Raw genomic sequence first — 22,229 nt, 5'->3', positions numbered from 1 at the left:
GGTAATGACGACCAGAATTTGGAAAGGACTATGGTAATGCTGAAGGGACTTACGGATTTTGGAACTCGGTGAACGTTGGCCACTAGTTTGGCTTTTTAGTTGTTATTGTATTAATTGAATGTTTTAATTATTGTGGTTATTGCTGCCATGTATTTTATCTGATGAATTGTTGGCATCGAATTGTGCCGGTTGTAAGCTGCCTTGAGTCCCCCACTAGGGGGTTGAGAAGGGCGGGGTAGAAGTGCCCGAAATAAATAAATAAATAAATAAATAAATAAATAAATAAATTGTTAATTTTGCTCAGTGTTATGTTTTACAATTTCATACGTTTAAAAATAAAATAAAAATAAAAACTGGGGAACTTCAGACAAGAAACAATCAGGGACAGCTAATCACCTCTCAACAAAGGATACCCCCAGGCAGTAAGAAGCCACACCTTGAAAACTGCTAGGCTTTTAAATGGTAATCAAGGTGGCCAATTAAAAGATTCACACTTGCCTCCAACAGACAAGAGTTCGTTCTCTCACCCTGGACATTCCACAGATATATAAACCACAGTTGCCTAGTTTCCAACAGATCTCTCAACCTCTGAGGATGCCTGCCACAGATGTGGGTGAAACATCAGGAGAGAATGCTTCTAGAACTTAGCCATACAGCCCGAAAAACTTACAACAACCCAGTGATTCCAGCAATGAAACCCTTTGATAATACACTGTCAAAATGAGTTACATTTTTTTTACATTTTTCCCCTGATCTGCAGTATTGTGTGAACATTTCAATATTGACAGTGTTTCTGTAGCAACTGAAAATATTTTGGGGGGAAAGTGGCAAGGTTTCTCTACACCCGTGCCAGCAATATATATATAATGGTATATATTTACTTCTGTGCTGTATATTTCCTGCTTGTACTATTCTGTCCAAACAGTGTATTGTATCACTACTGCTGTAACCAGGTGATTTACCTTAATATTAATATTAAAGGTCTGGGTTGTCTGAAGCATATTTTCAAATATGAACCTTTGTTAGCTTGGCTTAAATCAATGTACAGCCGATATTACCAAACATGTGTACCAATCTGTCTGTCTGCTCTGTTTTGCTTCCGTAACAGCATTCACATATAACACAAACAGTGCAAAACAAGCTGAAAGATGCACTTAAATGGTACATGTGAAATAGTGTCTTCCGTGTTCTCAGATGCTTCAGAGAGAAGACCACGGTCTCAGCAATTATTTTCCTGAAGAACCAAAGGCAAGAAAGACCCTAACATTCAGTGTAAACGCAATACACAGTGGTGTACTGAACACCAGAGAAGCATACACTTGCATGTCTCATAACTGCTCCAGAGCTGGACTTATTTATTATTTCATCCTCATTCTGACTCACCACACTGGCCTAAATTCATGTCTGCACATACCTCTAGAGTAGTGGTTCTCAACCTGTGGGTCCCCAGGTGTTTTGGCCTACAGCTCCCAGAAATCCCAGCTAGTTTACCAGCTGTTAGGATTTCTGAGAGTTGAAGGCCAAAACATCTGGGGACCCACAGGTTGAGAACCACTGCTCTAGAGAGAGTATGGAAACTCACTTCAGTTCTGATTCTAAACAACATGGAGGTGTTAGCACTGGACTCACACCTTGCTGCTGGCATCATGGATGGACATGGACCAATGTATGAACCTGTTTAAGCCAACTTCTCCTTAGTTTTCTTTTCAGTGATGCCATTGTTTTTCTAGGAATGTTGGGTGTAGTCTGTTATGCTAGTATTGTTGTCTCACCTACAGAGGTGTTTACTCCTCCCCACACAAATTGTTTGCACATAACACTCAACTGCCTCAAGCTTATTTTCCTGTGGCTTTATAACTCTTATGGAGGTACCAAAGAACTGACTCCATCCCCTTACACTACCTTGCTTGGTAGTTTGTGACCTCTTTGTTTTGAGACATTAAATGATAGCACAGAAGTAACCGGAAAGGATCATCAAATGGCAAAGGTGACAGAGAGAGGGATGCATTTATGTTCCATGGAAGTGATAACCACGCAAAGGGGGCTCCTTTGTGCCCCACTCTTAATGCTGCAATCTTACACAAATACTTTTCTGATTTCTTTATAATTGTTCTCTTTATCTTTTCCACTAAACAACTCCTTTTTTAAAATGTGTTTAATGACATAGGGTAAGGCTTTGGGTTATTCTGCCTCTGATAGTGCTACATGCAAGGTTTTTCTTCACACGAAACAAAACATGAAACCTACATGTAGATTGTCACATTTGTTTCACCATCTGGGAAATGGGGCCTTGCTTGCATGTACAAACTGCATACACCCTTAGAATACTTTGGGGCATCATACTAACCCATGGCTTATCATCATGAGAACAATATGTAGCAAACATTGGGCTTGCTCACTTTTCTCCCCCATTTTGGTTTGGTTGCAAGGGAGAGTTTGGAATATTTTATTTCCAGTTTAGGTGAAAAGCAGTTTGTTGTGCTGTCTTATGTGTGATAAATTGTGTTTAATCTTAATCATAGATTAGAGGAGATGTGATAGCCATGTATAAATTTGTGAGAGGAAGCCACAGGGAGGAGGGAGCAAGCTTGTTTTCTGCTTCCCTGGAGACTAGGACACGAAACAATGGCTTCAAGCTACAAGAAAGGAGATTCCGTCTGAACATGAGGAAGAACTTCCTGACTGTAAGGAGAGCTGTTCGGCATTGGAACTCTCTGCCCCGGAGTGTGGTGGAGGCTCCTTCTTTGGAAGCTTTTAAACAGAGGCTGGATGGCCATCTGTCAGGGGTGATTTGAATGCAGTAGTCCTGCTTCTTGGCAGGGGGTTGGACTGGATGGCCCATGAGGTCTCTTCCAACTCTTTGATTCTATGATTCTATTTAAAACAAGCCAACTTAAAATATGGCTTTTAAAAAACGTTGGCATTAATCACCACACAAGATTTGGACACACTAAACTCTGGTTAACTGAAATCAGAAGTAAATGTTTTTCTGCTCCTGATGGCTGCATCAGAGGAGGGGGGGGGGGGGGTAACATGTAAGACCAGTTTACTGCAACTTGTCTTGATTTACTTAACTATAACTTAGCATGACGTGTGGATCTAACATGGATGTAGACACCACAAGTGGTGGCTTATAGTTTTCCTCAAATAACCTCATATAGGAAAAAGTGTAGGAAGTCTTAGCGGAGGGTATATATGTATTTTTCACTGAGTGTATACACTGTTTGAACATTCTGGAAAACATATTTTCTACAGTCAGATCCTTTGCAACAGTCTACCTCTGGATTTCATCTTTCTCCCAACATGGAAGCGTTTTCCACATGGAAATACAACATGTGAAATGGTGTTGAGCCTAGCCTTATCTCACTGTTTTTGTGAATTATTGTGTATAAGATGCTGTGTGAATAGCTTTAAGAGAAATGTTAACTAGCCAAAGGGTACCTAGTCAATTCCATAGTTGTATTGTCGAAGGCTTTCATGGCTGGAATCACTGGGTTGTTGTAGGTTTTTCCGGGCTGTATGGCCATGTTCTGGAGGCATTTTCTCCTGATGTTTCGCTTGCATCTATGGCAAGCATCCTCAGAGGTAATGAGGTCACTACCTCTGAAGATGCTTGCCACAGATGCAGGCGAAATGTCAGGAGAAAATGCCTCCAGAACATGGCCATACAGCCCGGAAAAACCTACAACAACTCAATTCTATAGTTAAGCAGTCTTCCCCATCCAAATCTAACTCCTTGACACTGCACTTCACAATTGAGAATCTGGTTTTGAAATACTTGGCCACAGTCTGAATGCCCCAAACACATTCTTGCTGATCCTCAGTTTCCTGTCTACATACCAAGGCCATTTAGGTTTCAGAATGGGATTGGATAAGGATGCCTCTGATATCCCAAAGGGGCTTGATGGTTTGATGGCACACCCAGTGGAAAAAAAAATCTGGAATCCTGATATTCAGTTTCAATTTTCATTTAAATTACTAAGCTCCTGTTACCACTTGGGCAGACCCACATCTCATCTGCATCTCATTCCCATGTGTTCTTTTTCCAATTCTATATGGAGGTCTTTGCTGCTGAATGCAATTCAGGTCAGGGCTGAAGAGTATCAGGAAACATGTGAGTGTTTGGATCTGGACCTCTTCCCATCCATTCCCCCTGCAGTACCATACCCAACCACCCAACCACCCCACAAAATGCAAGCTACATTTGGGCTACTGCCACATATAACATCCTCTGTGAAGCTGGTCCCCCTACCTGAGATTGCTGGGGGATGTTTAGAAAGTTGCCGTCCCGGGGTCCGATGCCGACAAACCGGTTGGCAGAGGAGGAGGAGCCTGGCGCTGAGAATGCTGGAGGGGAAAGAGATGTGAGGCCGTTAGGGCCACTGGGTGAGGTTCATGGCATTGATGGTGGTCATGGAAAAGGATGGGTAGACAGGCCTGACAGGTGAGACAGCAAAAATCAAGAGAGAAAGTGGGCAGGATCCTTCCCTCCCTCCATCAAACATCCTCCCTACTGAGAGGGCTCAGGAGTGTAGGGCAGTGAGGTGAAGAGTGTGGCTGGGGCCTATGGTGAAGGGTCGCAAACATATGTTGCTTGGCAGATGGGGATTTGGGGCACTGATGGACAGGACCTCCAAGGCCTTGAATGTATAGTAGGGAATCCCAGCAAGACAAATCCCAGCAGTCTCTATAGAACTGCAAGGACTTCTGAGGCGCATCATACAGTGAAGCACCTGCCCACTAACACAAATGATGGAGAAACACTGGCCTTTATTCCACAGACCTTGCTTCTCAACTGGATGCTCTTCTTCATTCTCAAGGAGCCCAAAGACTTAATTTTCCAACCTACTTTTCTCTGTCTCCAGAGGTGGCTCGGGGCTTCTTTGTTGAGAGAGCTATCGGCAGCCCGAGACAACCCTCTTGCCCACCGGCGGGGTGGATAGCATTCCAGAACATGCCCATGTATGGGCCTGCCAAGAGATGGAGTCTTCTGGTCTGCATGCCTCCCCTGGGCATAACACTATGTGCCAGAAATAACTGAGCTCAGTTCTTTGGTATTTAGTATGGTGGCAGAGGCGGGAAAGGCTCTCAGAGAGGCTGAGCGAGGGGCAGAGAACAGGCATGAGAGATTCCCCCACTGAAAGCCAATCTCCAAGGTGGAAACCCGTTTGGGCTGATATGCAGTGAAGAGACTCTAAAAGCTTCATAGGAGTTCTGCAATCACATGCTAACACACATGCACACACACAAACACACAAGCATGCATAAATATCAGTCAAACACAACATTTCACCTTCACGCTCAGCCCTAACCACAAACATCCCAAGTTATCTGAAACGGTTTTCTCTGCTACCTATGCCTGAATGACCTTGATTTGAAGGCAACTGCTCTTACTCAGAGTTCAACCCCTGGTTACCAAGGGAGTGGTAGCAAGGAGAGAAGACCTCCTTTTTCTGCCAGCTCCTTGAGGCAAGTTGCTCCATGTCTGCCTTTGCTCTTAATGTAACATTAGAGGCCTCATGGGCTCTGTGTCTCCTTGATGACCACTATCGACTAAATGGGGTGAAGACCTGAGCTATACAACCAGCAGACGCATTTCAGATGATCTGTAGCTGGTCTCGGTCACTGAAGATGCTGGTCAGGGGTGCTGAATGTTCTCTCATTGTAAAAGAAATAATCATAGATCCAAAATGAGAATACAAAAGAGAATGGTGCCTTCTGAACAAGATGGAAGGCTTTAAATATATATATGAGAGACCATTCAGACATCTAGTCATATAGAGGCTAAGCAAAACAATAATCATACTCCTAATCTCCTGCCTTTCACTACCTAATAATGGCTTGTGCCAGCACCAGTTTTTATACTGATCATGTAGGCCTGCTCTTGGTATCTGGTGTCAACTTACAAACAATTGCACTGCCCCATACTCCTCCTGAATATTTGTTAGTTCTTGTGACAGTGGGAAAGACAGCAACCACTACTACCTTTCATGCCTATAGCCTATCTCCAGCCCTTTGTTCCTCTCTCCCCCCACTGCACTTCACCCATATCATGGAGAGGATGAACAGTGTGAGAGTGAGCAATGCCATGAGCACAGATGTAGAAAAAAAATTAATACGGAAAGGAAAGGAGGGAAGAAGATAAAGCAAAAGGAAAATGGAAGTGGTAGCCAAACTTGTTCCCCAAAGGGGCTTTCCCTAAGCCAAGAAATATGGTGAAAACTTCTTAATCACTGGAGAACCCAGGGTTCTTGTTTCTCATACCTTATTCAGAAGGGCGGGTAGGCTTTCTTTCATCCCCCACCCTCACATAGGAACAGATCCAGGCAACCTATCTTATATTGACCTCTATCCCACCAGAAGATATATCTGGCCTCCTTGAGGAGGGTACAGAAGTCCTGGATTTCTGGTTCAAGCATCTCATGTTTGGGTTCTACTTCCCACCAAACAGCGGGAACATCTTCTGGTAGTGTTGATTCCCAGTCTCCCCTCTTCCCTACTCCCACAGGCATACCTTTTACAGAAAAATGCACAAACCTCAATTCAGAGGGGTGACAGGAAGCTTGCTACGGATCTCAGTGGAAGTTGCTTTTTTTATTTCTGAAGCACAAGTTGAACACCCATAAACACAACCCTTGCTCGTATTATTAAAAAAAACAAAAACAAAACAAATCTAATAGTAGTTCTTATTCATGGAACTGTATTATGTATGGTTTATTTTTGTCCCTTACAGAAAAAAGACCCAGTTCTTACCGAGGAGCCACTATGGTAACCAACAACATAATGAATAAAACAAATAAAATAAATAAAAGGTGTCGGAGCTGGGCAGCTACTGCATCTTTAAACGCTGGGGTATGGGATGGAAAGTGTGAGGGGGTGATGGCAGCTTGGAGGAAGGTATCAAATGGGGTGTATCAACCTTGAAAACAAGCATAAAGCACAAGACTTGATGATGACAACATGATGCCCAAGACTCTCATTTTGACCTGCTAGCTACTTTTTACCTATTTTTCTCCCTCCTATCCCTCAGTTCCTCTTTGTATAGTTTCCCTTCCTTCCTATTTATCTCTCCAGTAGTTCCTCTTATGCAGCTCTTCCTTCTGCATCTGTCACTGCACGCATTCTTCTCTGATCCACTTTGCCGTGCCCTTCCTTTGATCCTCTTTCTTCCTCTCTGCCCCTTACGTCTGTCTTGCTCAACCCCTACTGAAGGACTTTGGGGCGGATGGTGGGTGGGAGAATGACTCTGTTTTGTTTTGCTTGGTGGTTCGGATTACACTGGGGTCCACTTACAGGGTGACGTTGGTGTCGGTGCTCCGCCCTCTGGGTTAGTGCTGGTGGATTTTGTATCAGGCATTGGAAGGGGCACTGGTCTGGCCACAGGTGGTGGCGGCGGCAGCAAAAATGACCCCGTGACTTTGCCCTGGCCGCTACCGTTAGGCTGCGAACAACATAAATACAGTGATGCATGAACGAGACAAGGCAACGTTAAAGATGCAGTATCTGCTGGCAGCTCTCTGGGCGGAGAGCAAGGGAAGGGATTTCAATGAAAGTTTGAGGAGGGATCTTTTTCCCCTCCCCCTTCTTTGTCCTTTAAATCATGTTTTGGTTTGAAATCATTCTCATGTCTCCCTCAAACTCATATGGCTTTGCTATCCTTCCCTCTCAAACGCGTACACTCTTTTTTCTTGTGACAAGCAATCCAGGCCTGAATCGGGATCCAGTCGTTGCCAGTGTCCCAGCATGATTGGCAGGTATGAATGATGACTCCTCCATTCCAATGACAAGACGTGAAAACCAGAGAGGAATTACTCCTTACCACACATCACTGCAAAACATGTTGTCAACACCATAGACGATAACTCTATTGCCAATGCTCTTCACTGGGCACCCTGACGGGAATGGATGAGTATCCTTGAAACAGCAGTGCAACCAGATCCATATGGCTAACCAGAGAAAAAAAAACTGAAGCAACAGATGTCTCAGGAGTGAGAGAATGCACTACCTCCCCTGATCTTTTTGAATCTGGAGATTGTGGTCCCTAAGTGGCCCTGCCTTTGGGGCCACACATATGTTTTGCTCACAAATAATTCTAAATATAGAAGAAAAAGTGCTTCCATGTACACTATCTCAGCAAATGCTCATTGCAGAGGATCCGATAGCATGAATCTGGATCATAAAAGAAGGCATGGGATTTATACCAACCCTGCAGGGAAACTCAGAAGCTCTAGGATCTCAGTATTCCACCACTTCAATTAAATTTCTTTTTTAAAGCCTTTAAATAGAAAGCTGAATTTGTTACCACACACAGCTGCAAGCTGTGGCTACAGGGAAACAACTAAATTATCAACGTTAGCAGTTCTGGGAAACTGCTTTTCCTCAACTCAGTCTTTCCCTTCACATGCAGTTAAGAAAAAGCAAAGGAAGTGTGACTATAGGATTCCATATTTGGAACCATAGGCTATGGCAATCAATGTCATAGAAAGTGTCCAATTCATGAGTAAAAAATAAACCAGAGTTGGGAAAATAGACATTTTGTTCTGAAAAACAATTCATTTCTGAAGAACCGTGTTGTTCTCCCAGATTTTTTTCAGAACAGATTGGTAGCATTCATTTGTTTTTCAATAAAGTGAAACACAGAGAGAAGTGAATTTATTGGTTCTTGATTTCATTAGCCCTGGGTAAAAAAAAAAAATTACAGATTCCTTTCAAGAAAAAAATCACAATAAATGGACCTTCCTGGATTTCTTTTTGTAGTTCTCCAACTGGCTTTTTCTATAGCTCTCTCTCTCCTGATTAGCTCTTGGAAGGTTTCTGAGGCACACAAATCTTCATTTTGTATAGCTATCAAATGCTATCTGGTCTCAATACATCAGAAGACAATTTGCAACCCAAAAAATACCTGGAATACCAATGCTAGGAAGTCATCACAAGCCTGATCATGGCGATATCTAGACTTTCAGTTGTGGAAACTCTTGAGTTTTCTGAATAATCAAGATAGCTAATCCTGAAGTGAGAGCTATGTCAATTGTTGGCAAAAGGCAGAGAATGTTGTGGAAACTTCTTCACTTATTTGATGCCGCAGACTGAAATGGCTACTCTTCTGGAATATGTCCTAGTACGACCAAAGCCTCTTTGTGGCTCTTTGCTCAGTTGAGTGACTTCAATACAAGCTACTTTCTCTCAAATTGCTACATATTTTTAAATGAGGAATCCACACAACATTAAGTTCTACTCATTGCACATGTTGCCTTGTTCTCTTAGCTTTATCAGAATTGACCTGTATTAATGCCAAGAGTAGTCAGCCTAGTGCTGTCAGGCAATGTGCTATTGAAGCTCCTAAGGGCAATTGTGACTTTAATCAAAAGCTTCAGATCTCTGCTTCAAATTCAGTGTAGTTGCAGTAGTAAAATGTCCTATCAGTCAACTCCTGATTCCTTTTGTCGTAGGAAAGCTCCATACTGATTTATTATATTATATACTGCAGTGCGGTTTTGTTATCTTGCACACTTTACAAAATTATATAGCTTTTTTTTTGCTACAGAACAAAGAAAAAATACTACAGAGCAAATAATATATGCATATCTTGGTTGGGAACATAATTTAACTAATTAAAAAGCAACGAAGGAATGATTCATCATTAATTTCCACGTACACTTGAACATGATGTAGTACAATGGGTAGTATCTTTTAAAAGTATACATTTCAATAACATGATAGTGTATCTCTGTTGAATATGAGTAATTTGTGTGCAAATATTATGGAAGAATGTAGCCTATGTGGGTAAAGCATTGCTGGTTAATACTATATAAAAATAAATGCTATGCGTAACTTTCATTTTGACAATGTTTTCAGCCATGCCTTAATTCTACTGAAGGACTCTAGTTTGGAAGAAATTATTATCTAATAGATTTTTTCTAAGTCAAAAAAATGTTTCTATTCTAATATATTTAGTGCACATAAATTGGATTAGGCTGACAAGTCTTGCAAAGTGAGAGACTTATTTAATTTAAATTTATTTATTGAATTTACATACTGCCAATACCTTTATCCCCAAATTTCATTCCCCACATTCTAGGATACTAGAGTTTCCACCAATGGTGGTGCTCAGATTAGGCCAAACCGTATGTGTAGCATTTCTATGAAATATCAAGTCACTTTGGACATTTTGACTCAAAAATAAATTAAAACTCATCCGTGCCAGAGCCCAAGTCTTAGAAGAATCCATGTTTAAAATCCCACAGGTCCCTGACAAGCTCCAGTTTGCAGGTCTGTTGATTCTTCTGCCACCTAACAAAGTTGCAAAACTTCGATCCTGCCACCTCAAAATTTTCACAATTTTAGAATCTCCTTAATAGACTTCTGGGATCTTCTCATACCCAGGAACCCCAAATACATCATGTTCCAGAAGACTCAAAAAGCCCTTCCAAAACATCTCCTTTGATGAAAAGGGTGGCAGAAATGAAAGGGTCAGAAGAGTTGAATGACAGGATAAAAAACCTGTCTGGGTCACCACAAAGACCCCTGTCCTCCTTTGGAGGCCATGTCCTATTGATAGGCCAAAGAGAAGCCCATCTTTTGAATAAATGGCATTTCCCTCACCCATGCTAAAAAAACCCCAAATATATTATAATATCCTGGCTGTCCTAACATTGCTCTCCCTTACATGTGTCCCTACCTATATTTCACACCCAAGGTAAGTTGCTAAGACAAGCTGGTGACTGCTTCTTTACTGTAAACAGCCCATTCTGCCAGACCCACAGGACTATATAATAGTGCTTACAGTGTTACTGACTCCCTAGGAAGGTAGGCAGGCAGGCAGGCAGACAGGCAGGCAAGGCAGACAGAGGGAGGGAGGGAGACAGAGGCAGAGAAAGGCTGTAGGGCAGGGTTTTGGTAGGACTGGCCGGCATCCCTGGGCTGAGGTGCGAGGCTCTTACCTGCCCGGAGCCCTGGCCTGAGCCATCCGAGCATACAAACTGCACAAATTCCTTCAGCGAGTCCTGGCCGTGGTGGTGGTGGTAGCGGATGGTCGGGTGTGTGAAGTAGGGGCTGGACTGTTGGATGATGGAGGTTGACGGGAAGTGCAGGGCCGACGCTGTGGCACGGGGGCTTCCTGGAGAGTGTAAAGGACAGATGGACAGAAACAGAGAGAAGCAGAAAGAGAGGGAGGGGAGAGAGAAAGAGAGAGAGATGGGGGAGAGAGAAAAAGAGGGACAGAGAAATATCAGTAACAACCCCCATGCCATGCTGCTTTCATTCCACACAGCCCAAAAGCCACCTGCAACAATCATATTTACTGTGGCCTTAGATGGCTAGCCAGCCCCACATCCTTGTGGTCAAAGAGTCTCTCTGGACACAATGACTCTCCTGACCCTGGCAGGGTGCAGAAATGGCTCTAGTTCATAAGGGAATAGATGGATAAGCATTTGCGAAGATGTGCAAGCAGATGCAGAGTAATTTGACCTGTGTGTGTTACACCTCTACAGTCTACAAGAGTGCAAAACGTACATGCTTCTCTGTGTGTATGTGCATGCTATGTAAACACACATACACATACACACATGATGTGAATTTAAGAGACTTTATATTCTGCACATAGTTATCTCCCTATCAATGTTTACTACACATTATAGGCATACTTCTCATACCCTGTTTTCTGCCAATGCCAATCCCCATATTATCATCAAAGCAAAATACAAATATATGTGATTACATTTTGTTTATATTTAACCATTACTACCTGTGATCTCTCTCCTCTTTTTATTCCATCTCAATATTTATTTTAAAATTATTTCTATATATAGTCCTCTGTACTATGCCACACACATAAATAAGAAGCAATACAGGCAGTCCCCGAGTTATAAGCATCCAGCTTCTAAACGAATCATAGTTAAGGATATGTTTGGGGGGGGGGGGGTGAGACAATAGGAAGTGAGGGAAATCTACCGCTTGGAAGGAAAATTCACCCATGAAAGAGTTATCAGGGGAAAAGTGTCTCCACTGAAACTTCGTCACCAATCCTTGTTTCCAAAACAAGTCATTTTTTCTTCAAAATCTTATGATCACAGAGACAGAAAGTGAGTTAAAACCTTCTGAACAGGGGCACAGACAGCAAAGCAAACACCACAGGGGTGTTAACCCTTCCCTATGCTATCCAAAGCTAAACATATATTATTTGGTTGGACTTACACTTTAAACTGTACCTGCTCCAACTTACATACAAATTCAACTTAAGAACAAACCTACAGAACCTATCTTGTTGGTAACTTGAAGACTGCATATACATCTTTCCCAAACATCCAAGACAAAGATGTGCAGCGTAGTATTTTCCTTTGTAATTATTGGCACCTTGGTAATTCATAGGGAGAAGTAGCAAGTCAATAATCAGCTTGGCAATTATTACCATATTAGTAATTCATAAAGAGAAGCAGGAAATGAATCAGCCAATGATCAACTGCTGTGAGTTAGAGATTATCTTTCCTGTGTGGCTGAAGTGCCTTCTAAAATATTGACATGGACAGCGGATGGTACAAACCAGCTGAATTGTATTGATAGCTCCTGGAGATGAGTTTCTTAAGATCTTTCTAACTGGCCAGCATAGTGTGAGTCTTCCCCCACTTGCTGTCATCCTTATTTTGAAGAGGACAAGTCGGGCGGGCTTGTAGCTGGCCAGCTAGAAAGATGTCAGCAAGCTGTTCTCTGTGTTAAAGTAAAGGTTTTCCCCTGACATTGTCCGGTCGTGTCCGACTCTGGGATTGTGGCACAGCTGGCTGAGTGTCAGCTGCATTAAGATCACTCTGACCAAAAGGTCATGAGTTCGAAGCCAGCCCGGGTTGGAGTGGGTTTCCAACCAATTGTGTAGCCTGTTGTCGACCTTTGCAACCCGAAAGACAGTTGCATTTGTCAAGTAGGAAAATTAGGTACCACCTTAAAGTGTGGGGAGGCTAAATTAACTAATTTATGAGGCCATAAAAAAGGACTCCGGCAAGCACTCCAGCAAAAAGCATGTGGGGAATGCGGAAGTACTTAATCAGTGTCTCAGATGGATGATGAAAGCGACAGCTCCCTTAGTGGCCAGAAAAAGTTAAATAGCCTCTGTCTATGCCTGTATATGTTGTATGTCAAAATTGGCATTGAATGTTTGCCATATATGTATACACTGTAATCCGCCCTGAGTCCCCTGCGGGGTGAGAAGGGCAGAATATAAAAGCTGCAAATAAATAAATAAATAAATAAATAAGATGTGGTGCTCATCTCCATTTCTAAGCCAAAGAGTCGGCGTTGTCCATAGACATCTCCAAGGTCATGTGGCTGGCATGACTGCAAGGAACGCTATTACCTTCCCGCCGGAGGGATATCTATTGATCTACTCACATTTGCATGTTTTCAAACTGCTAGATTGGCAGAAACTGGCGCTGACAGAGGAAGCTCATGCTGCTCCCCAGAATCAAACCTGCGAATTTCAGTCAACAAGCTCAGTTCTCTGTGTTAATTTGCACGTTTTCAAACTGCTAGGTAGTTCTCTGTGTTAATTTGCACGTAGTCAAACTGCTAGGTAGTTCTCTGTGTTAATTTGCATGTTTTCAAACTGCTAGGTTGGCAGAAGCTGGGGCTGACAGCGGAAGCTCATGCCGCTCCCCAGAATCGAACCTGCGACCTTTCAGTCAACAAGCTCAGTTCTCTGTGTTAACTAAGCATAAATGAGCTTTGAAAGTGAGATTTAAAAGGAAGCAGGGGTACTCAAGATTAAATATGAAGAAGGCATTTGTTTAGATGAGAATGTGGAAGAGTATCCTGGAGTTCCTAACCAGGAGCTCCCATCAAATGCGATAACAAAATGTCTCAAAAGGGTGGACTAAAGAGGATTACAGAAAAGACGTGGCCTTCTCTTACAATGCTAATGGCATGATGACAGTCACATCTGCCCAGATTTTAAAAGAATTTCTTTAAACGACAAAGGATTTTGTATCTGCAAGCCAACTCCTAATTTGCCATTCTGGACTAGGTGGTTGAGCAGACAATGGTGGGACAGCACCAGGGATTTGGAACAAACACCATATTCTGTCATTTTCAGAGGTGGTAACTGAAGGGGCATAAGGAAGGGTGTGCTCGCTGGCAATTCTCTGCACACAGATATTCACCAGACTACATCTGTGCTTAGGACCCAAATGACACATTATGCAGAAGCGGAGTCTAATTTCCCTATAAAAATCCATCCCCCAGGCTGTTATTTCCTCTACAAGAAGGGGGGGGGGGGCTTTGGAGCGGAGTGGGGGAGCATTTTCATTGGCAATCTGAAATGATGGATTAGAGGGCAGGACTAAACATCCCCACCCCAAGACAAAAAATAAAAAAGCTGAATTATATCACTAACTCCAGGAGATGCATTTTATTAAAAGCAAAAATATTGGGACAGCCAGTTGTATACGTAGTTGGGCCATTTGTTTCTGTTTATAAGTGCCCCCTGCCTCTGCCCCACCCCGCCACAAACAGGGCTTTCCTCAAATTACACAGTGCAACGTTAGCTCATGCTGTGGTTTCTAATAGCTTTTTGAACCGCTTCTAATGTATTTTTATGGTTTTAAAATAGTGTTTTTTATTATTTTTAATATATTCTCTCTCTCTGTCATGTGGAGTATTTCTAGAAATGGAAAAAATAACTAGCACACTGAAAAATAAAAAATATTAAACAAAATGTTGCTCTTTTCGCTCTCCTAATTTTTAACAAACTCCACAGACAACTTAGAGATCACTTCATGCCCTGTTGAATTCCTAATTTTAGAAAACGGTGCAAATGTGTTGTCTTAATGATAGCATATGTTATCAGGCCCATAACCTTTCAAATGTGATTTATACATAAATCATGACTGTCAAATGGACTTGTTAAATGTATGTCTCTCAGTCTGTCATCGCAGCTTTGGATATATATATATATATATTTAACGCAAGAAGTTGGTTTGTTTCTATGTCTTTTGACCAACTGCATCCATGATGTGTTCTTCAAAATTCACATAAGAGGCAAGCTGCTTCTTGCTAAACTTCATTTCAGTTTAGAAGGCCAGGCCTTTTAAAAGGAAGGATTATTTTAAATATATGTGCTATTGTGGTTTTAAATGCTCATATTGTCTTGTTAATTTTATGTTTATGCTGTTTTCTTTGTATGTGTTGATTATGTTACTTGGAAAATGCTCTGAGTCCCTTGTGGAGATAGAGCAGTATATAAATGAAGTTTTGTTGTTGTGGTTCATTTATATGTGCTGTTTTTCATTTTCTTTGTTTTTAACACTGTGTATTTTTACTATACTATATTGCCAGGCCTGGAGCCAGGATTTTGTTTCGGGGGGGGGGGGGGGGAGCTGAGTTTGATTCGGGGGGGGGGGGGGCTGAGTCTGAGTGAAAGAGAGTCTACCCTAGCAAACCTTTTGTATCGTTACCCCAATACCCCCATGCATATGGGATATATTGAGCATGGTGATCAGATCATGATATGAATAAACATAACAGTTTAAATAATGCACCAGTAAGGCCTTCTCGGGGACCACCATGAGAATTTCGGGGGGGGGTGAAACCCCCCAAGCCCCCTCCCCGGCTACATGCCTGTATATTACTTAATGTAATTAAATTATAAATGAGCATTTTCAATGGTTTGTTTTTTTTTGTCATGTCAGGAGCGACCTGAGAAACTGCAAGTCGCTTCTGGTGTGAGAGAATTGCCTGTCTGCAAGGATGTTGCCCAGGGGATGCCCGGATGATTTGATGTTTTTTATCATCCTTGTGGGAGGCTTCTCTCATGTCTCCGCATGAGGAGATGGAGCTGACAGGGTAAGTGTGGAATGACCATCGAAAATGAGCCCCCGGTGGCGCAGTGGGTTAAACCCCTGTGCCGGCAGGACTGAAGACCAACAGGTTGCAGGTTCGAATCCGGGGAGAGGCTGATGAGCTCCCTCTATCTATGCCTTGAAATGCTGCTAGTTATATGGCAAAAGGGGATGTATGAAATCTGAACAGCAGGAGAGCCTTTGAGGGTTACAGAGCTAAAGGACAGACCTTGGCCTCTTCAGACTCAGGTATTTATTCACGTGGTACATTGAAGTGGATTTTCTCTTATTTCTTGTTATTATGTGGCTTCAAGCCAGCTCCAATTTATGAAAATTATCATGGAGCTTGGTCAGATTTAGTCAAAGGATGTTTGCCATCACCTTCCTCTTAGGCTAAAAGAGTATGTGTTGTCCAAGGTTCCCCAGTGGGTTTCAATGGCTGAGTGGGGATTCAGACCCTGATCTCCCAGAGTCTTAGGGCGCTTCCAAACAGTGCCAAAATGTGGGATTAATATGTGGGATAAACAAACCTGGGACCTCAGAGCAGGTCCCCACTCAGACCTGCCAGTCCCGGGCTTTTTTCCTCCACCATCCTCACACACCTTCTATGTCTCAGAATAAAATGGAGCATGGACGAAGGACATCTGCCAGAAGTTTTTTTTCCAAATCATAGAATCATAGAATCAAAGAGTTGGAAGAGACCTCATGGGCCATCCAGTCCAACCCCCTGCCAAGAAGCAGGAATATTGCATTCAAATCACTCCTGACAGATGGCCATCCAGCCTCTGTTTAAAAGCTTCCAAAGAAGGAGCCTCCACTACACTCCGGGGCAGAGAGTTCCACTGCTGAACGGCTCTCACAGTCAGGAAGTTCTTCCTCATGTTCAGATGGAATCTCCTTTCTTGTAGTTTGAAGCCATTGTTTCGCGTCCTAGTCTCCAGGGAAGCAGAAAACAAGCTTGCTCCCTCCTCCCTGTAGCTTCCTCTCACATATTTATACATGGCTATCATATCTCCTCTCAGCCTTCTCTTCTTCAGGCTAAACATGCCCAGCTCCTTAAGCCGCTCCTCATAGGGCTTGTTCTCCAGACCCTTGATCATTTTAGTCGCCCTCCTCTGGACACATTCCAGCTTGTCAATATCTCTCTTCAATTGTGGTGCCCAGAATTGGACACGATATTCCAGGTGTGGAATATGCACTTAATTATGCACTGTTACTTACATGCACACATGTGAATATCCTAATACAAATATGGAGAGATTACTATGTGCACATATAAGAATCAGTGCATAACGACGGGATTTTTTTTATTTTAAAAGTCACCAGATTTCCCTCTTTCCCCAATTGCTTATTTGCTATCTATTTAGTTTTATAAAGTTTTAAATAAATACTTCCAGAGACCTCTAATGGCTTTCTACTTCTCCCCTCTTTAAACCAGCTAGAAATCAGATGTGTCTCGTGAGAGCCCGAACAGCTGATCGGCTGTTTTGGGCTTTTTAAACCTGCTGGCAAAAGTATGGGTCAGGAAGCAGTCTCAACAGGGGGTAAAGAGGGAAATCCCAAACTTTACATGACTGCAGGGCCACTCAGAAAATCCGCTTTTTATGCAGAACCGGGATAAAGGAGGACCTTTTTGAATTGGGTTTTCCCTCTGTTGCTGCAATTGAGCGCGTATTTACCACAAACGTCATTTGGCACCCCCTTTTGAATCTATCATCTCCCAAATTATAAGTACTGTGTGGAAGTGCCCTTAAGTCCCTTCTGCGCTGCCATATAATCCAGATTATCAAACCAGATAATCCACATAAACTGCTTTGAAGTGGATTATCTGAGTCTACATATATTCCAGTTCAAAGCAGATAATCTGAATTTTATATGACAGTGTAAAAGGGGTCTTAATCCAACATTCAAACCACTATGTCATGCTGGGTCTGTTTCCCATTATATATATCACACATATTTTTACTGTTTTACTGTTACTGCTTTAATGTTTTTTGGTTTGCTTATGAGTTATATAATGTATTGTTTTGCTGTTGTTTTATTGAGGGCCTTGGCCTTTGTAAGTCACATCGAGTCCTTCGGGAGATGTTAGCGGGGTACAAATAAAGGTAATAATAATAATAATAATAATAATAATAATAATAATAATAATAAATGGGATTGAATCTACTCCTACCCTTTTAGGATATGACTCCAGAATCTGAATTTGAGAGAAGAGGAAGAACTTTGGCAGACCTTGGACTGGTTATATTAAAATAACCTTCTTTCACTGCATTGTATCATAAACTCATACTTAAGAGAAACTCATAGAAATGGGACACTCAAGCAAAGGCTGGTTACCACATATCTCCACCTAAGCATGACAAATCAAGTTATCAAAAAAAGTTTTCATCTTCATTAGAAACTATTATTTTTTGTTCTTTGTCAAATTTTAAGCTTGCCATAAAACTGAGCTTTCCACCAAAGGCAAGATTGAATACGCAGAAAGCTCAGAAAGAATCTCTCTGTGCTTGAAATGCCACCCTTTGGTAAGACCTAAATTAGAATTGTATTTGAAATTTCAGAACCATCCACTTAAGCAAGTTTACTTTGATCCTTACTGGACCCTCAAAGATGCTGCCATAAGATTTTGTTCTGAAATGACTTGCTGTTCATACATACTGCCATTTTATGCAATATGCTGGTCTTACACATATACCCACAAAATGTACCCATAAACAATATAAGGCTACCACCTAAACACAAGCCACACCACTGCCCTAACATGAATCAAACACAGAAGAACTGCCACAGCATGTCTTTCCAGATCCCTACATTTCAATAATTTTCCTCCTATTAGTACAACCAGCTAAATGCCTACAATGAACACAACCAGATATGTCTCGAATATACACTATCTAAATATAAATATTAGTTGTGTTTGTTTGTACATAATAGTAAAATATATTTATCATTCATGCTCTTTAAGACACACACACATATACATACATACATACATACATACATAAGGACACATACATACACGTTCATTAAAATATCTAAAAATTACAGAGTCTCAGCTCTAGAAATGGCTGGATTTGTTGTTTGAATTGGTTGTCTCTACAGAATGCTACCTACAACCTGAAATATCATCAAAGTTGGGTAACACAATTAGTGTGTCAGATAGGGTGGATGTGAAATAGGAAAAGGCCCTTTTCAGTGGTGGCAATCTGTTTGTGAATATGCTCGCCTCTGGTTTCTTTTCCTATTCCAGTCTCATTTTTTATTCTTCTAAGTCTGGGGTCCTCAAACTAAGGCCCGGGGGCCGGATGCAGCCCTCCAAGGTCATTTACCCGGCCCTCGCGCAGGGTCAACATAAGTCTGAAACTACTTGAAAGCACACAACAACAACAACAACAATCCTATCTCATCAGCTAAAAGCAGGCCCACACATCCCACTGAAATACTAATAAGTTTATATTTGTTAAAATTGTTCTTCATTTTAATTAGTGTATTGTTTTTAAGTGTTTTTTGCACTACAAATAAGATGTGTGCAGTGTGCATAGGAATTCATGTTTTTTTTTTCCAAATTATAATCCAGCCCTCCAACAATTTTGGGGACTATGACCTGGCCCTCTGTTTAAAAAGTTTGAGGACCCCTGTTCTAAGTATTTTAAACTGGGTGTTTTCTCTATTGAGAAAAGCAGTGTTTATGTTGATTTCTCATGTTGATTTCTAATTCTGGAAATTAGATACGGAGGATTTATGTTTTATGTTTTATTGATTTTATTGTTTATGGAATTTTAAGGATGTTTATATGCTTTTAACTGTTTATATTATTGTGGCATCGAATTGTGCCGGTTTTGTAAACCGCTTGAGTCACCTTCGGGCGACTTATTTATTTACTTATTACTTATTTACAGTAATACAGTAAATAAATAAATATAGAAATACAGTAAATAAATAAATAAATAAATTTGCCATTTTATATTTTACTATGGACTTTTCACTTCATATACCTTTAATATTTTAGTTGTAATGCTGTGTTTCTCTTTTTCTTGTGAAGCCACCTTTATAAAGTATCTGCTGAGGCTGTATATACATAAAGGCTAACATTGAAAATAGGTTGAAAATAATGTTAGCTCTTAAAAGACAATTTTCTAGCTCAGTTATTGAAAAATTTCCTAAGTCGCCAGTATTTTACTAGAGCTTAGAACTCTAGCAAAATGTTACTTCTGTGGAAAATCCCTGAGAAATTTACACAGGATTTTATTTCTTACAGAATTAGCAAGCTAATGTAAATGAGTCATACAAACATGGTCATATTTCAATTTATTATACTCCTTATATTCCTTATCTTAAAATTTAATATTCCCAAAAGTATGTTAGTAGGCACAGTATTGAAATCTAAAGCCCATTCATTCTGGATCCTCTCCTTCTATATGAATCTCATATGAGCACATAATGCTTAAAAAAAATCAAATCAATCACTGGTCCATCTAGCCTACTATTGTCATCTCTAACCTGAAGATGTCCAAGTTGGCCTGGATTAATGTAGCAGGACAACTTGTTGCGAGCCCTGTCCTTTATGTGCCACCTTTATAAAGTATCTGCTGAGGCTGTATATACATAAAGGCATTCTGCAATCCTTGCGCCAAGCTGCCTTGGCAAAGAAAAGGGACAGCAAGGACAAGACAGAGAGAGGAAGAGAGAGGGAAAGAGACAGAGAGCAAAGAGTGCATTGCCAGAACCAACATGGCGGAGAGCTCTGACAGGCCTCTTCGGGGAGACAGCCCTGTCCCTTACTTCCCCACCGTGGCCCACGATCCACCCATTCTCCCCCCTAAGAAAATGGCTTTGTTCTCACCTGGTCTGACTCCTGCTAGGACAGGCAGCGGGTGGTGGGTGAAAGCCATTCTCGGGGAGGTGGTGTGGGAGGACAGGGCACTGCAGAAATCCAGCTTCCCTGACTTCTTTAAAGAAGCCGGTCCTGGCAAGGAATCAGGGAGAAAGTGCATGGTTTAACAGATGGAAAGATGGATTAGTATTTAGCCGTGCTTTTTTATTCATTCTTGTGGACCAGCTCACAATCTGAAACGGCCCCGTGGCCAGGATTCAGCTCACACAGGTCTATGTGGCAGAACATGTGGCAATGGCTGCTTTGAATTTCTTGTGTTTCTACTTGTCATTGGCCAGGTCTTAAAAGCAGTTGACAGGTATCTGTCCTGCACAAAGGCTGCCAGATTACTGTTCAAGAATTCAGCTGAAACTATTAGTCATGTTCCAATATGTGAAGAAGAAGCGGTGGATGCAAACACATTGCCACCACTTCTTAATGCTACAGCAATTAACCACGACAAATGCTAATTTGAGAGAAAAGAACTAGCCTGTTGACCTTATTAGATCACTTTAATTCTTCTTTAAAGGAATTCATTTATTGTCATCTCTTGTACAGCATTCCCCGTTAAGCATATTCCTTATCCTACAAGAATATCAGAAATGATGGCACATTTTGAACTTGGAATGGTTAATTTTTTTAGGCTGTGGCGGTCAGAATCCCTCGTTGCACGGGGATTCTGGTAGTTGTTTCCCAGAATGTACTTTTTTCATGTGTGGCATTTGGCACAATGATATGAATTCATCTATGATGAGCATCTATTAGGGTGTTAAAAGCCCTCATCAGAAGGTGATGGTATGCATAAGATTCATAGCAGCCTTGTTTTAGTTAGGTTTATCTAGCTGTCAAGGCAGAACAGAGAAAACTGAGAAGGGAGAAGTGAAGTCAATGGAAATAAGAGAAAACAGGTTACTTCAGCCTTGGAAGCTGGCACAAAGAATACAATAATCCAAAAGGTTGTGGGTTGCCTCTCTGTACACTTTAGAGAATGAAAAATGTAGGTGAACTATGTTGTTTATCTGCATGACAATTCCTTCTGCTCCTCTGAATTAAGAATAATCAATATTGATATTAACCTGCTCAAAGGCAATTTAAGCCTCACTGGCTCAAACCACAGTTTAACAAAGCACCTTCCGCCTCTTTCTTTGACTAAAATCTTAAGAGGGAGGACACTGAGAAAATGCCTGTAACACTTATTTTCAGAAGGGTGTTAAGGGCTGAGGGACAGAGACTAACTATGATTATCATTTCCTTTTCCAAGACTTCCAGAAATTACTTCTGGCATTTCAATAACCAGAACAGCTGTAATTGCATTCCTTAGGATCTTACCCTGGTGTATTTGTAACTCCCCATCCCCGTGAACAGCTTAAATCTAGGAAGTATGACTGATATACAGTTTTGAAATCAATTTTCAAGAGATACACAGGCATACACTGCCTTCTCCGTAGTGGTGGTTGATGCCATAGAGGCAGGAACCTAAGCAATGCTACCTTTTATATTCTCATCCCCAAGGCTCAGAGGAAATTTGCCTC

The 22,229-nt window shown here is 41.5% G+C and overlaps 1 protein-coding gene across 12 annotated transcripts in view; it reads right to left on the bottom strand.

Annotated features, from left to right (window-relative positions):
• NFIX (nuclear factor I X) overlaps positions 1 to 22,229 on the bottom strand; it is a 316,203-nt gene that overhangs the window by 21,113 nt on the left and 272,861 nt on the right. For 4 of the 12 annotated variants that reach the window (XM_060763577.2, XM_060763578.2, XM_067464018.1 and 1 more), the window contains 4 exons: positions 20,668 to 20,790; positions 10,941 to 11,116; positions 7,294 to 7,441; positions 4,253 to 4,347 (listed from right to left, as the gene is read on the bottom strand). The exons of 1 other annotated variant lie outside the window; for it this stretch is intronic. In XM_060763577.2, the coding sequence (XP_060619560.1) occupies positions 4,253 to 4,347; positions 7,294 to 7,441; positions 10,941 to 11,116; positions 20,668 to 20,790 (542 nt within the window). The remainder of the gene's footprint in view (positions 1 to 4,252; positions 4,348 to 7,293; positions 7,442 to 10,940; positions 11,117 to 20,667; positions 20,791 to 22,229) is intronic. 7 more of the 12 variants (XM_060763581.2, XM_060763582.2, XM_060763583.2 and 4 more) reach the window with 7 other exon arrangements.

This window comes from Anolis sagrei, chromosome 2 (genome assembly GCF_037176765.1).
Source record: "Anolis sagrei isolate rAnoSag1 chromosome 2, rAnoSag1.mat, whole genome shotgun sequence".
Lineage (NCBI taxonomy): Eukaryota > Metazoa > Chordata > Lepidosauria > Squamata > Dactyloidae > Anolis > Anolis sagrei.
This window is presented reverse-complemented; position numbering and strand designations above follow the sequence as displayed.